General features: G+C 44.8%; 1 protein-coding gene across 14 annotated transcripts in view; it reads left to right on the forward strand.

Moving 5' to 3' along the window:
• The window catches only part of ADAM22 (ADAM metallopeptidase domain 22), a 283,448-nt gene that overhangs the window by 61,249 nt on the left and 210,108 nt on the right, over positions 1-12,091 (forward strand). For all 14 annotated transcript variants that reach the window (XR_008843837.1, XR_008843838.1, XM_056519133.1 and 11 more), the window contains exon 3: positions 8,660-8,736. Coding sequence is in view for 12 of the 14 variants with exons in the window: in XM_056519133.1 (XP_056375108.1) it covers positions 8,660-8,736 (77 nt within the window). In the remaining 2 variants the exon portion in view is untranslated. The remainder of the gene's footprint in view (positions 1-8,659; positions 8,737-12,091) is intronic.

Below are 12,091 nucleotides of genomic sequence, written 5' to 3' on the forward strand. Positions count from 1 at the left end.
CAAAAAGTCTTTGCAACTCATCTCTCGCTTCTATTGGTGGCCGACTCTGGAGACGGATGTTGTTGATTTTGTGCGGGCCTGTACTGTCTGTGCCCGGGATAAGACTCCCCGCCAGAAGCCTGCTGGTCTCCTTCATCCTCTGCCTGTCCCCGAACAGCCTTGGTCTCTGATTGGTATGGACTTTATTACAGACTTACCCCCATCCCGTGGCAACACTGTTGTTTGGGTGGTCGTTGATCGATTTTCCAAGATGGCACATTTTATTCCTCTTCCTGGTCTTCCTTCAGCGCCTCAGTTGGCAAAACAATTTTTTGTACACATTTTTCGTCTTCACGGTTTGCCCACGCAGATCGTCTCAGATAGAGGCGTCCAATTCGTGTCAAAATTCTGGAGGGCTCTCTGTAAACAACTTAAGATTAAATTAAACTTCTCTTCTGCTTATCATCCTCAATCCAATGGGCAAGTAGAAAGAATTAACCAGGTCCTGGGTGACTATTTACGGCATTTTGTTTCCTCCCGCCAGGATGACTGGGCAGATCTGCTACCATGGGCCGAATTCTCGTACAACTTCAGAGTCTCTGAATCTTCTTCTAAATCCCCATTTTTCGTGGTGTACGGCCGTCACCCTCTTCCCCCCCTCCCTACTCCCTTGCCCTCTGGTTTGCCCGCTGTGGATGAAGTGACTCGTGATCTTTCCACCATATGGAAAGAGACCCAAAATTCTCTTTTACAGGCTTCATCTCGCATGAAAAAGTTTGCCGATAAGAAAAGAAGAGCTCCCCCCATTTTTTCTCCCGGAGACAAGGTATGGCTCTCCGCTAAATATGTCCGCTTCCGTGTCCCCAGCTACAAACTGGGACCACGCTATCTTGGTCCTTTCAAAATCTTGTGCCAAATTAATCCTGTCTCTTACAAACCTCTTCTTCCTCCTTCTCTTCGTATTCCTAATGCCTTTCATGTCTCTCTTCTTAAACCACTCATCATCAACCGTTTCTCTCCCAAACTTGTTTCTCCTACTCCTGTTTCCGGTTCCTCTGACATCTTCTCCGTAAAGGAGATACTGGCCTCCAAGACGGTCAGAGGGAAAAAAAAATTTTGGGTCGATTGGGAGGGTTGTGGTCCTGAAGAGAGATCCTGGGAACCTGAGGACAACATCCTAGACAAAAGTCTGGTCCTCAGGTTCTCAGGCTCCAAGAAGAGGGGGAGACCCAAGGGGGGGGGGTACTGTTACGCCGAGCGCTCCGGGTCCCCGCTCCTCCCCGGAGCGCTCGCCACATCCTCGCTACTGCAGCGCCCCGGTCAGATCCACTGACCGGGTGCGCTGCGATACCGCCTCCAGCCGGGATGCGATTCGCGATGCGGGTGGCGCCCGCTCGCGATGCGCACCCCGGCTCCCGTACCTGACTCGCTCTCCGTCGGTCCTGTCCCGGCGCGCGCGGCCCCGCTCCCTAGGGCGCGCGCGCGCCGGGTCTCTGCGATTTAAAGGGCCACTGCGCCACTGATTGGCGCAGTTGGTCTAATTAGTGTGTTCACCTGTGCACTCCCTATGTATACCTCACTTCCCCTGCACTCCCTCGCCGGATCTTGTTGCCATCGTGCCAGTGAAAGCGTTTCCCAGTGTGTTCCTAGCCTGTGTTCCAGACCTCCTGCCGTTGCCCCTGACTACGATCCTTGCTGCCTGCCCCGACCTTCTGCTACGTCCGACCTTGCTCTTGTCTACTCCCTTCTACCGCGCCTATCTTCAGCAGTCAGAGAGGTTGAGCCGTTGCTAGTGGATACGACCTGGTTGCTACCGCCGCTGCAAGACCATCCCGCTTTGCGGCGGGCTCTGGTGAAAACCAGTAGCAGCTTAGAACCGGTCCACTAGCACGGTCCACGCCAATCCCTCTCTGACACAGAGGATCCACCTCCTGCCAGCCGAATCGTGACAGTATCTTATACCTCAGACGCTGCTAATTTTGGGTTGACACTGCTGAACTGCAGTACCAGACACACCTGATGGACTAGAGAGGCACTGTTTCAGATTTAAAAAAAGAAAAAAAAAAAGTTTGTATTGCCGAATAAAACGGTTAGGCTTAACTTAAAGGGGTACTCCAGTGGAAACATTTTTTTTTAAATCAACGGGTGCCAGAAAGTTAACAGATGTTTGAATTACTTCTATTTAAAAATCTTTATTCTTCCCATATTTATCAGCTACTGTTTGCTCCAGAGGAAGTTGTGTAGTTCTTTCAGGTCTGACCACAGTTCTCTCTGCTGACACCGCTGTCCATGTCAGGAACTGTCCAGAGCAGGAGAGGTTTGCTATGTGGATTTGCTCCTACTCTGGACAGTTCCTGACATGGACAGCACAGAGCACTGTGGTCAGACTGGAACGAAATTAAAAAAGTAAAGAACTTCCTGTGGAGCATACAGCTGCTGATAAGTACTGGAAGGATTAAGATTTTCAAATAGAAGTAATTTACAAATCTGTGAAACGTTTTGGTACCAGTTGATTTAAAAACAACCTTTAAACAGGAATAGTGTTACTAGACTCATTTTGAGTTACTAGAAGCCATGGACTTTGTTGTCTACTTACATTTCTCTACACCGGCAGTGGGTTGGCATCAGTTTTTGGCATCCTCACTATACCAGTGGGTGTTGGCTGCATCTGCTTATTACACTACTTGTATCTTATCTGTATTTTTCATCACATGTATTGGATTGTATATTTTATAGTATACTTGACTGAGACATCAGGCGCCTCAGTTTGTATCGGGGGTCATATTATTCTACATAATTTAAAGGGGCTGAAAGTTCATTTATTTTCTCGCCAGCCCAGCGTCATTGTCATTGACAGTATTATACTAACAGCCCGGAACCAGCATAAGGCCCTTAGGACCATCTAATATACAAGCAAGTGAAAACCGCACAGGCAACAATGTAATGTTGTGTAGACATGTGACGTTACATGACTGGTAAAAAAATATATAAAATAAAATAAGGTTGACAATATTAATAATTGATGATTAAGAATGATTAAATAACATTTAAGAGCATAAATCGAAACCGCAGTATATATATATATATATATATATATATATATATATATATATATATGTGTGTGGTGTCCCGGTACCGTATTATATACGTTACCTATATAGATGTCCCCATAGTCAGAGTCCCTAGGACGTCGGGGTCCCTCTTTTGTAGTTTTCCCCTTGTCACCTCTCACTTAGTCAATGTCTATATAGCAGTTCTGTTTAATATTAATATAAGTATAAGTATAAATATGCACATATTTAGTTATCTACCTGTTCGGAGTGTAGCATGATCAGGTTAGAACTCTATGGTTTTGCTACAGGACCTTTGGAGGTTCCCATGACGTGTTCACCCACAATGCACTGCAACGGTGGGTGACAGTCGTTACGGACCAATCCAAAACAGCCGGCCCCTGCCCATATAAGGGACCTGCGCCATCTTGATCGTTCTATTCTCTCTTGGGTTGCTGACTCTGGAAGAGGTAGGACCTCCGCAGCTTACAATATGATTTACTAGGCCAAAGCCTTGCGGCCTCGGCCTCTAACATAGCGGATAGACTAAGCAATTCCCCTCTACTCAGCGCAGGATCACTGGACCTAATTACTCCCCTAAATCCAGCGGATCTCTGCTATACAATTCTTCAAAAGCTAAATTACGCTTATCTGATCCCAACCGCCTGTCAATCGCTGCTCAGCTATATCTATAGAGACTCTGTTATCTGGACTGTTACTACTGTTACATGCACAGAAATTCTTCAGTAAAAGTTTCAGCAAGTTTTCAGTTACCAGCGGTTGTGGACAATCCTTTATTTCTGCATCACTTATTGATCTTGGGAAGGGTGGCAATAGGCCTATCAAGAAACACAGCATTTAACCCTCACCCTGGCGTCACGAGTGACAAGTGTTAACAGCGCCCTTAACTATTCTGAACAGCAACACCCTAAATACCCTACACCCCCACAAGACAGTATCCTCTCATCCGCTACCACATATATATATATATATATATATATATATATATATATATACATATGTATATATATATATATATATATATCCCAAGAAAAGCAGCACAGCCTCAATATTAATATGTAGTAAGTGCACACTATGCGGGTGCCTGGGTTAGGGCTCCACTTGTAGAAGCAATCCAGAAAGTAGCAGCACACAAAACACTGGTGAAAAAAAAGTTGTAGGTTTATTCCATTATTCCAGTGCAAATATCAGGAGAGCAACGTTTCTACGGCCTCTCGCCGCCATTATCATGGCGCAGAAACGTTGCTCTCCTGATATTTGCACTGGAATAATGGAATAAACCTACAACTTTTTTTCACCATTTTTTTGTGTGCTGCTACTTTCTGAATTGCTATATATATATAATTGTTGATCGATAATACATTTATAAAATAAATCTATTTGTTTAGGGTAAACTGTGTAAAATTTTTAAAAATGGCATCCCCCAGCTATAAATAATTTGTAATAATTGTATGTTAATGTGGATATACACCAAAATAATACCAAAACAATTTCTGGCAAAAAGGAGTGCCAAACTAAAAATATGGGGAAAAAATAAAATGATTATGTATTTTTTTTTCATACCATATGAACCAGTGTTTCCTAACCCAGGCGCCTCCTGCTGTTGCAAAACTACAACTCTCAGCATGCCGGGAGTTGTAGTTTTGCAACAGCTGGAGGCACACTGATTGGGAAGCCCTGATATAGATGACTGACAGTTTTGTTTACATTTTTTATTAGGGTGTTTTTGCATTATAGTAATTCTAATACATGACATTTTCCTTTAACTCCTTAAGGACCAAGCTTTTTTTTTCAGTTTTCGGTAAAAATTACACCATAACATTATTCTGTAGGTCCATATGGTTAAAATGATTCCCTACTTATATAGGTTTGATTTTGTCGTACTTCTGGAAAAAATCATAACTACATGCAGGAAAATGTATGCGTTTAAAAATGTCATCTTCTGACCCCTATAACTTTTTTATTTTTCTGCATATGGGAATGTATGGGGGCTCATTGCGCCGTGATCTGAAGTTGTTATCGGAACCATTTTTGTTTTGATCCTTCGCTTTTTATTAATTTTTTAATGCTATAAAAAGTGACCACAAATACTCTATTTTGCACTTTGGAATTTTTTTGCGCGTACGCGATTGACTGTGCGGTTTAATTAATTATATATTTTTATAGTTTGGACATTTACGCGCATGGCGATACCACATATGTTTGTTTTTATTTTTATTTACACACTTTTTATTTTAAATGGGAAAAGGGGGTGATTCTGACTTTTACTAGGGAAGGGGTTAAATCATATTTATTAAGTTTTTTATTTAGTTACTTTTTTTTATGGATTTCACCGCGGCGGGTCCGAACAGCTCCACTGAGCTAACTGGCAGTGTATTTTCCCGTTTTAGACGCCGCAATCAACTTTGATTGCGGCGTCTAAAGGGTTAATACCGGACATCAGCCCGATTGGCCCAATTAGCAGCTTCTGAGCGCGCTTCACATATCGGGAGCCGGCTTCAGGGCGTAAATATACGTCCGTGGTCATTAAGGGGTTAAAGGGAACGCATTACCACAAAACAACGTATAAATCAGGTTTTAATTATAAACATATATATATATATATATATATATATATATAAAAAATAATTATATATATATATATATATATATATATATATATATATATATATGACTAGCAATATACAAAAATAAAATGTTTTAAATTTTTCCAGTTCTCACTTTGCCTACCATATTAGGCTGACATTCCCTGTTTTCCGCTCTACTGTGTAGATTGAGACAGATTCAGAAGAGTTATCTCAGTCTTATTAACAGAGGGTGGTGCTTTAATGACAACTGGTACCGTGCGTCACAAATCCCCCTCCCACCCCTGGAGCAGGGGGCTGCCGCACCCCCTCCATATATCTCTTTGGGGGACCCGGAGATTGCCAAACAGCTTTTCCATATGGAGGGATTCATGAGCCGCCACTCCCGGGGAGAGCTGGGGTTCCTACAGGAGATTCAAAACGTATTTCCTATCCTTTGTATAGGGGATACGTTTTTCAGTAATTTTTAGGATGAGACATCTCTTTTAATACTGTATACTATAAACATAGATAAGGCCCTGTATACAGATCCCCATCACTCCATGGTCTTTGGAGAAGGGACTGTTTTAGGGACCTGTTAGAACAATTATCACCCAGGGCCAGCAGTCAGCTTGTTTATCGGCTGATCGGTATGTTTTGCCCTGCTTAACAAACCTCAATTGTCGGCTGTCCATCTCCCTTTGTAATTGGGGATGTGCGACAGATGAATGATGGCAGCAAAGGGCAACACCAGCAATCACTGGCACAATAGTTAAGCCTTATAATAGTCTCAGTGATTGAGTGCCAATCCATGAGATCGGTGCTCATCTAGAGCTGGGCGGTATGACCAAATATGTGTATCACAGTATTTTTTTAACTTACGGCCGTTCCATGGTATATAACGGTATTTTCACCCCCCCCCAAATCATGTGACCCGCCAGCGCTGTTCTGCCCCCCCCCCCCCAAATCTGACCCGATTAATGATCAGCCCAGCGGGGTACTACTCACAGATGTCGAGCACTGCCCTCCTCCTCTTTGTTGGGGGCCGCCGGCGATGGAACTCACTGTACGCCAGTGGTCTCCAACCTGCGGACCTCCAGCTGTTGCCAAACTACAACTCCCTATGCCCGGGCTGCAAAAGATACACAAAATAAACTTTTAACTCACCCACCTCGGCCGCACGCTGGGGACGGGGGAGGACAGCCGTCAGCCTATCACCGGCCGGAGTGATGCCCCGCCCCTGCCAGTGATCGGCTGAGCCCACTGTCATGTGATAGGCTGACGGCTGTCCTCCCCCGTCCCCAGCGTGCGGCCGAGGTGGGTGAGTTAAAAGTTTATTTTCTGTATCTTTTGCAGCCCGGGCATAGGGATACAGCGTACAGCAGTGGTCTCAAACCTGCGGACCTCCAGCTGTTGCAAAACTACAACTCCGGGCATGCTGGGAGTTGTATTTTTGCAACAGCTGGAGGTCCGCAGGTTGGAGACCACTGGCGGACAGTGAGTCCCATCGCCGGCGGCCCCCAATAAAGAGGAGGAGGGCAGTGCTTGACATCTGTGAGTAGTACCCTGCTGGGCTGATCATTAATTGGGGGGGGGGGGGGCAGAACAGCGCTGGCGGGTAACATAGGGTTAGTTCCCCGATGTGGGGACAGCGCTGCGCTAGGCTGATAATACATTCCCGAGGGGGAGGGGCCCAACCGGTATTGTGGTATGGGGGAAAATTAATATCGTGCGGCCTAAAAAATTCGGTATTCGGTATGAACCGGTATACCGCCCAGCCCTATGCTCATCTACAAAGAGTGTCAGGCCGTATAATAGGCTCAGTAAATGAGTGCCAGTTAACGAGATCCGTGCTGGTCTACAAAGAGTGTTGTAGTCTTGTAGTATGCTTAGTAAATGAATGCTAATCTACAAGATCGGCCCTAGTCTACAAAGAGTGTTGGGGCTTTGTAATAGGCTCATTAAATGAGTGCTAATCTATGCGATCGATGCTTGTCTATAGTGCCAGAGCCCTGCAGATTGGCACTTGTCTACAGAGAGTTTCAGGCCTTGTAATAGGCTTAGTAAATGAGTGCCAATATATGAGATTGGCTCTTGACTACAGAAAGTGTCAGATCTTGTAATATGGCCCCTTATTTTTCTGACCCTTAAAGGGATACTCCGGTGAAAACCTTTTTTCTTTTAAATCAACTGGTGGCAGAAAGTTAAACATATTTGTAAATTACTTCTATTAAAAAAATCTTAATCCTTCCAGTACTTATTAGCTGCTGAATGCTACAGAGGAGATTCCTTTCTTTTTGGAACACTGATGACATCACGAGCACAGTGCTCTCTGCTGACATCTCTGTCCATTTTAGCAACCATGCATAGCAGATGGTGGCAGCATGGTGGCTCAGTGGTCAGCACTGCTGCCTTGCAGTGCTGGGGACTTGGGTTCAAATCCCACTAAGGACAACAATAAATAAAGCGTTATTATTATTATAATAACGTCAGCAGAGAGAACTGTGCTCGTGATGTCATCAGAGAGCATTCCTAAAAGAAAAGAATTTCCTCTGTAGTATTCAGCAGCTAATAAGTACAGGAAGGATTAAGATTTTTTTAATAGAAGTCATTTACAAATATGTTTAACTTTCTGCCACCAGTTGATTTAAAAGAAAAAAGGTTTTCACCGGAGTACCCCTTTAACTTTAATTCATTGCAGCAGCCATAAAGTACACACAGTGCTGAACCAACTATACAGGTAAGGCAGGAAGGAAGTGTGTGTCACCAATATTGCCGCCCCCAGAAAAGTTTAAGAAAAAGAAATAATAAATACCTAAAACTTCTATTATTTCTCTTTTATAGACATCTAATTACTTAAACTAAAAATAAAAGACAGGAGACAACCCTTTGATATCAGCCCTCACTGCCTCCGGTTATTGGCCTAGGTAGGACATTGTACTGAGAGAACATAATGTAATGTAGTAGACTCATAACACAGAACTGACTGTCCTTTTGCGCTCTTCCTCCCATGCTTAATTCTCATTATATTCTTCTCTTTTTCAGTCCGCCCACATTGCACAAGTCAGCTTCCAAATAGATGCGTTTGGGTCTTCGTTTATCTTGGATGTTGAACTAAACCAGTGAGTATTATTATATACCGGATTAATAATTATTGAATAAATAATAAAAAAAAATATCTAAACCAAAAATATCATCTGATTGTTTGTTTTCCTTCATGGGCAAGATCATATCAAACAACAGTAGGCCTTTCTCTAATCTAAGGGTTAAAGGTATTCTCCGGCTTCATGAAAAAAAAATTACCATGGGGCTAAAGATGCTAGTAGAGATGAAGAAAAAAAATCATACTCACCCCTCTGCTTTCTCCTGCCCAGTGCTGCTCCCACTGCAGTGGTTAACCAGTGATGTCACTATATACTGTGCACAAGACGCTGCAGCCAGTTACTGCAAGAAGCAGTACACATGACCACTGAAGCAACTGATTGGCTGCATCGTCTCATGCGCAGTGTATAGTGACGTCAGCAGGATTACAGAGCAACAGTAGTGCTGAACTGGAATTAACAGATGGGTAAGTAGAGTCTTTTGTTACTAATGCCATCCCTTGCCCGGGGCAATTTTTTTCATGAAGTTGGAAAACCCCTCTAAGCAATATCATTAGACAAGCAATGCCTTACCCAGTATTTCCCAATGTCTGCGCATGCTGAAAGTTGCAGTTTTGCAACAGTTGGAGGTACCCTGGTTAGGAAACATTGGCCTAACCGGTTGGATCGTTTTTTGGAGCTGTAGGGAAGTTGATTTTGCGGTTAATGGTATGTAGTTGTGGGTACACTCTGCGTACTTGTCTCACTTTACTGTTTCCGTTACAGCACGTTAATTTAGCTGTATACAGAAAAGTAGTCAAATACGTTATTGTGTACACAAAAAAAAGTATAGGTTACAATCCGTTTTTTGTATCATATAAGTCAATAGGATACAATGCAAATTGCAGATTTTTAGCACCCATTAACATTTTCAGCTTTACTGTGTAGACTGAGACAGGACCAGCACAGTTATCTCAGCCTTATTAGCAGAGGGTGGTGGCTTTAAGGACAGCTCTGCTGTACTACTTGAGGCCGAGAAGAGGCACAGTAGTAATACTATACACTATAAACACAGCTCTATATACAGATCCCCCTCTGATCTGTGACGTGGATTGTCAGCCGCAGAGGTACGTATCATGATCATGAAATGGAGAATCTATGTATGGGTAGTGGCTGGACATCTTTTGGACAGACTGTGGCTATGTGGACATTATAAAGGCTGTTTGTACATCTAGGTGGCATTGTCATCAGAATACCTTCTCTATAATAATTTGGAGGGACTTATAGGAGTCCGGTGTTTGGATAATTGTGGTTTGGAATTATTTATAACAAAGTCATTATTCCTGCTGTTATCCTTTTCAGGGAGTCATTTGTCAAGTCATGTTTGGAGGAGCCCTTATATTAGGGTCCTCACTTTACTTTTGAGGTTATACAATTTTCCATCAGCTGGAGGATATTCAAATGAAGCCACAAACAAGCTATTTCATCACCTGTCTGCATTTATGTGCTTTGTACTGTATATATGTTTGCTTTATTGTGCCACAAACGCTTATAGTCTGTGCTTTTTCTGTATCATTAAGTCTGTGCCATTGTCCATGACTCATACACTATCTAAACAATTCCCCTCTATCTTTCTGCTTTTTATGTATATTATTATACTGTTGTTGTCATCCCCTGATGAACCGCTGTATACCATAAGATACACGGGGAAACGCGTTGGGATATACAGGTGTTCATCATAGGAGAATATTCTTTGTGCGTTTATGTATTTTTTTTATACTCCATATAATTGTTTGGGGATTTTTTTTACTAAGGAATTCATTTAAAAAAAAAGTTTTTTTAGCTCTATGGTTTATTGTTATTTTGGCTATATACAGATCCCCATCATTCCTAAGTCTTTGCAGAAGGAACTGTTTCAGGGTCCTATTACACAGAACAATTCTCACCCTGGGTCAACGGAAACATAAAATGCGGTGTGATCCCAGCCTAAGCTATAATGTCCATTGTGGTATAGTGGTTATGTGGTAGAGGGTGTGATGAGGGCAGATGGAATTACCCTAGGGGCAGATGGCATTAACCCCTTGTATTCGTGACGCCAGGGCTTGGTTTATACTCAATACCACCCTAAGGTATACCGCTGGATCCTGGGCTAGACACGGGGGGCAATAATGACTCCGACGCCAAGTTATGGACAATGGTAGCTTTACTGAGTGACAGATGGTACAGTCTATACAGTTCAGCTAGAGCCCATGGAGGTGACCAGTGACTTCAGAGAACTTAAGGGCTTGCTGGTACTTGCAGTAGATTTGGACAATTTTAGTGCAGGCCACCCAGACTTGACAATAGATGACAGTGACTGACTTGACTTGAGACTGACAATGCTGTTGTCACGATGCCGGCTGGCAGGAGGTGGATCCTCTGTGCCAGAGAGGGATGGCGAGGACCGCGCTAGTGGACCGGTTCTAAGCCACTACAGGTTTTCACCAGAGCCCGCCGCAAAGCGGGATGGTCTTGCTGCGGCGGTAGTGACCAGGTCGTATCCACTAGCAACGGCTCACCTCTCTGACTGCTGAAGATAGGCGAGGTACAAGGGAGTAGGCAGAAGCAAGGTCGGACGTAGCAGAAGGTCGGGGGCAGGCGGCAAGGATCGTAGTCAGGGGCAACGGCAGGAGGTCAGGAACACGGGCTAGGAACAAACAAGGGAACGCTTTCACTAGGCACAAGTGCAACAAGATCCGGCAAGGGAGTGCAGGGGAAGTGAGGTGATATAGGGAAGTGCACATGTGGAAACTAATTAAGCTAATTGGAAGATTGGGCCAGGCACCATCATAGGTGCACTGGCCCTTTAAATCGCAGAGACCCGGCGCGCGCGCGCCCTAGGGAGCGGGGCCGCGCGCGCCGGGACAGGACCGATGGAGAGCGAGTCAGGTACGGGGACCGGGGTGCGCATCGCGAGCGGGCGCCACCCGCATCGCGAATCGCATCCCGGTTGGAGGCGGGACCGCAGCGCACCCGGTCAGTGGATCTGACCGGGGCGCTGCAGCAACGAGGATGAGGCGAGCGCTCCGGGGAGGAACGGGGACCCGGAGCGCTCGGCGTAACAGTACCCCCCCCCTTGGGTCTCCCCCTCTTCTTGGGGCCAAAGAACCTGAGGAAAAAAAAGTCAATTTTTCCGTGATGAGGTCCGATGCACATTAGGAGGGGTTCTGTGCAGAAACGCATGAGACAGTCCAATCTTTCATTGTTAATACAATAGATGTGTTACGCCGAGCGCTCCGGGTCCCCGCTCCTCCCCGGAGCGCTCGCTACACTTCCCTCACTGCAGCGCCCCGGTCGGTTCCACGGACCCGGGGCGCTGCGTTACCACCTCCGGCCGGGATGCGATTCGCGATGCGGG

Source organism: Hyla sarda, chromosome 5 (assembly GCF_029499605.1).
Source record: "Hyla sarda isolate aHylSar1 chromosome 5, aHylSar1.hap1, whole genome shotgun sequence".
Taxonomy (NCBI): domain Eukaryota; kingdom Metazoa; phylum Chordata; class Amphibia; order Anura; family Hylidae; genus Hyla; species Hyla sarda.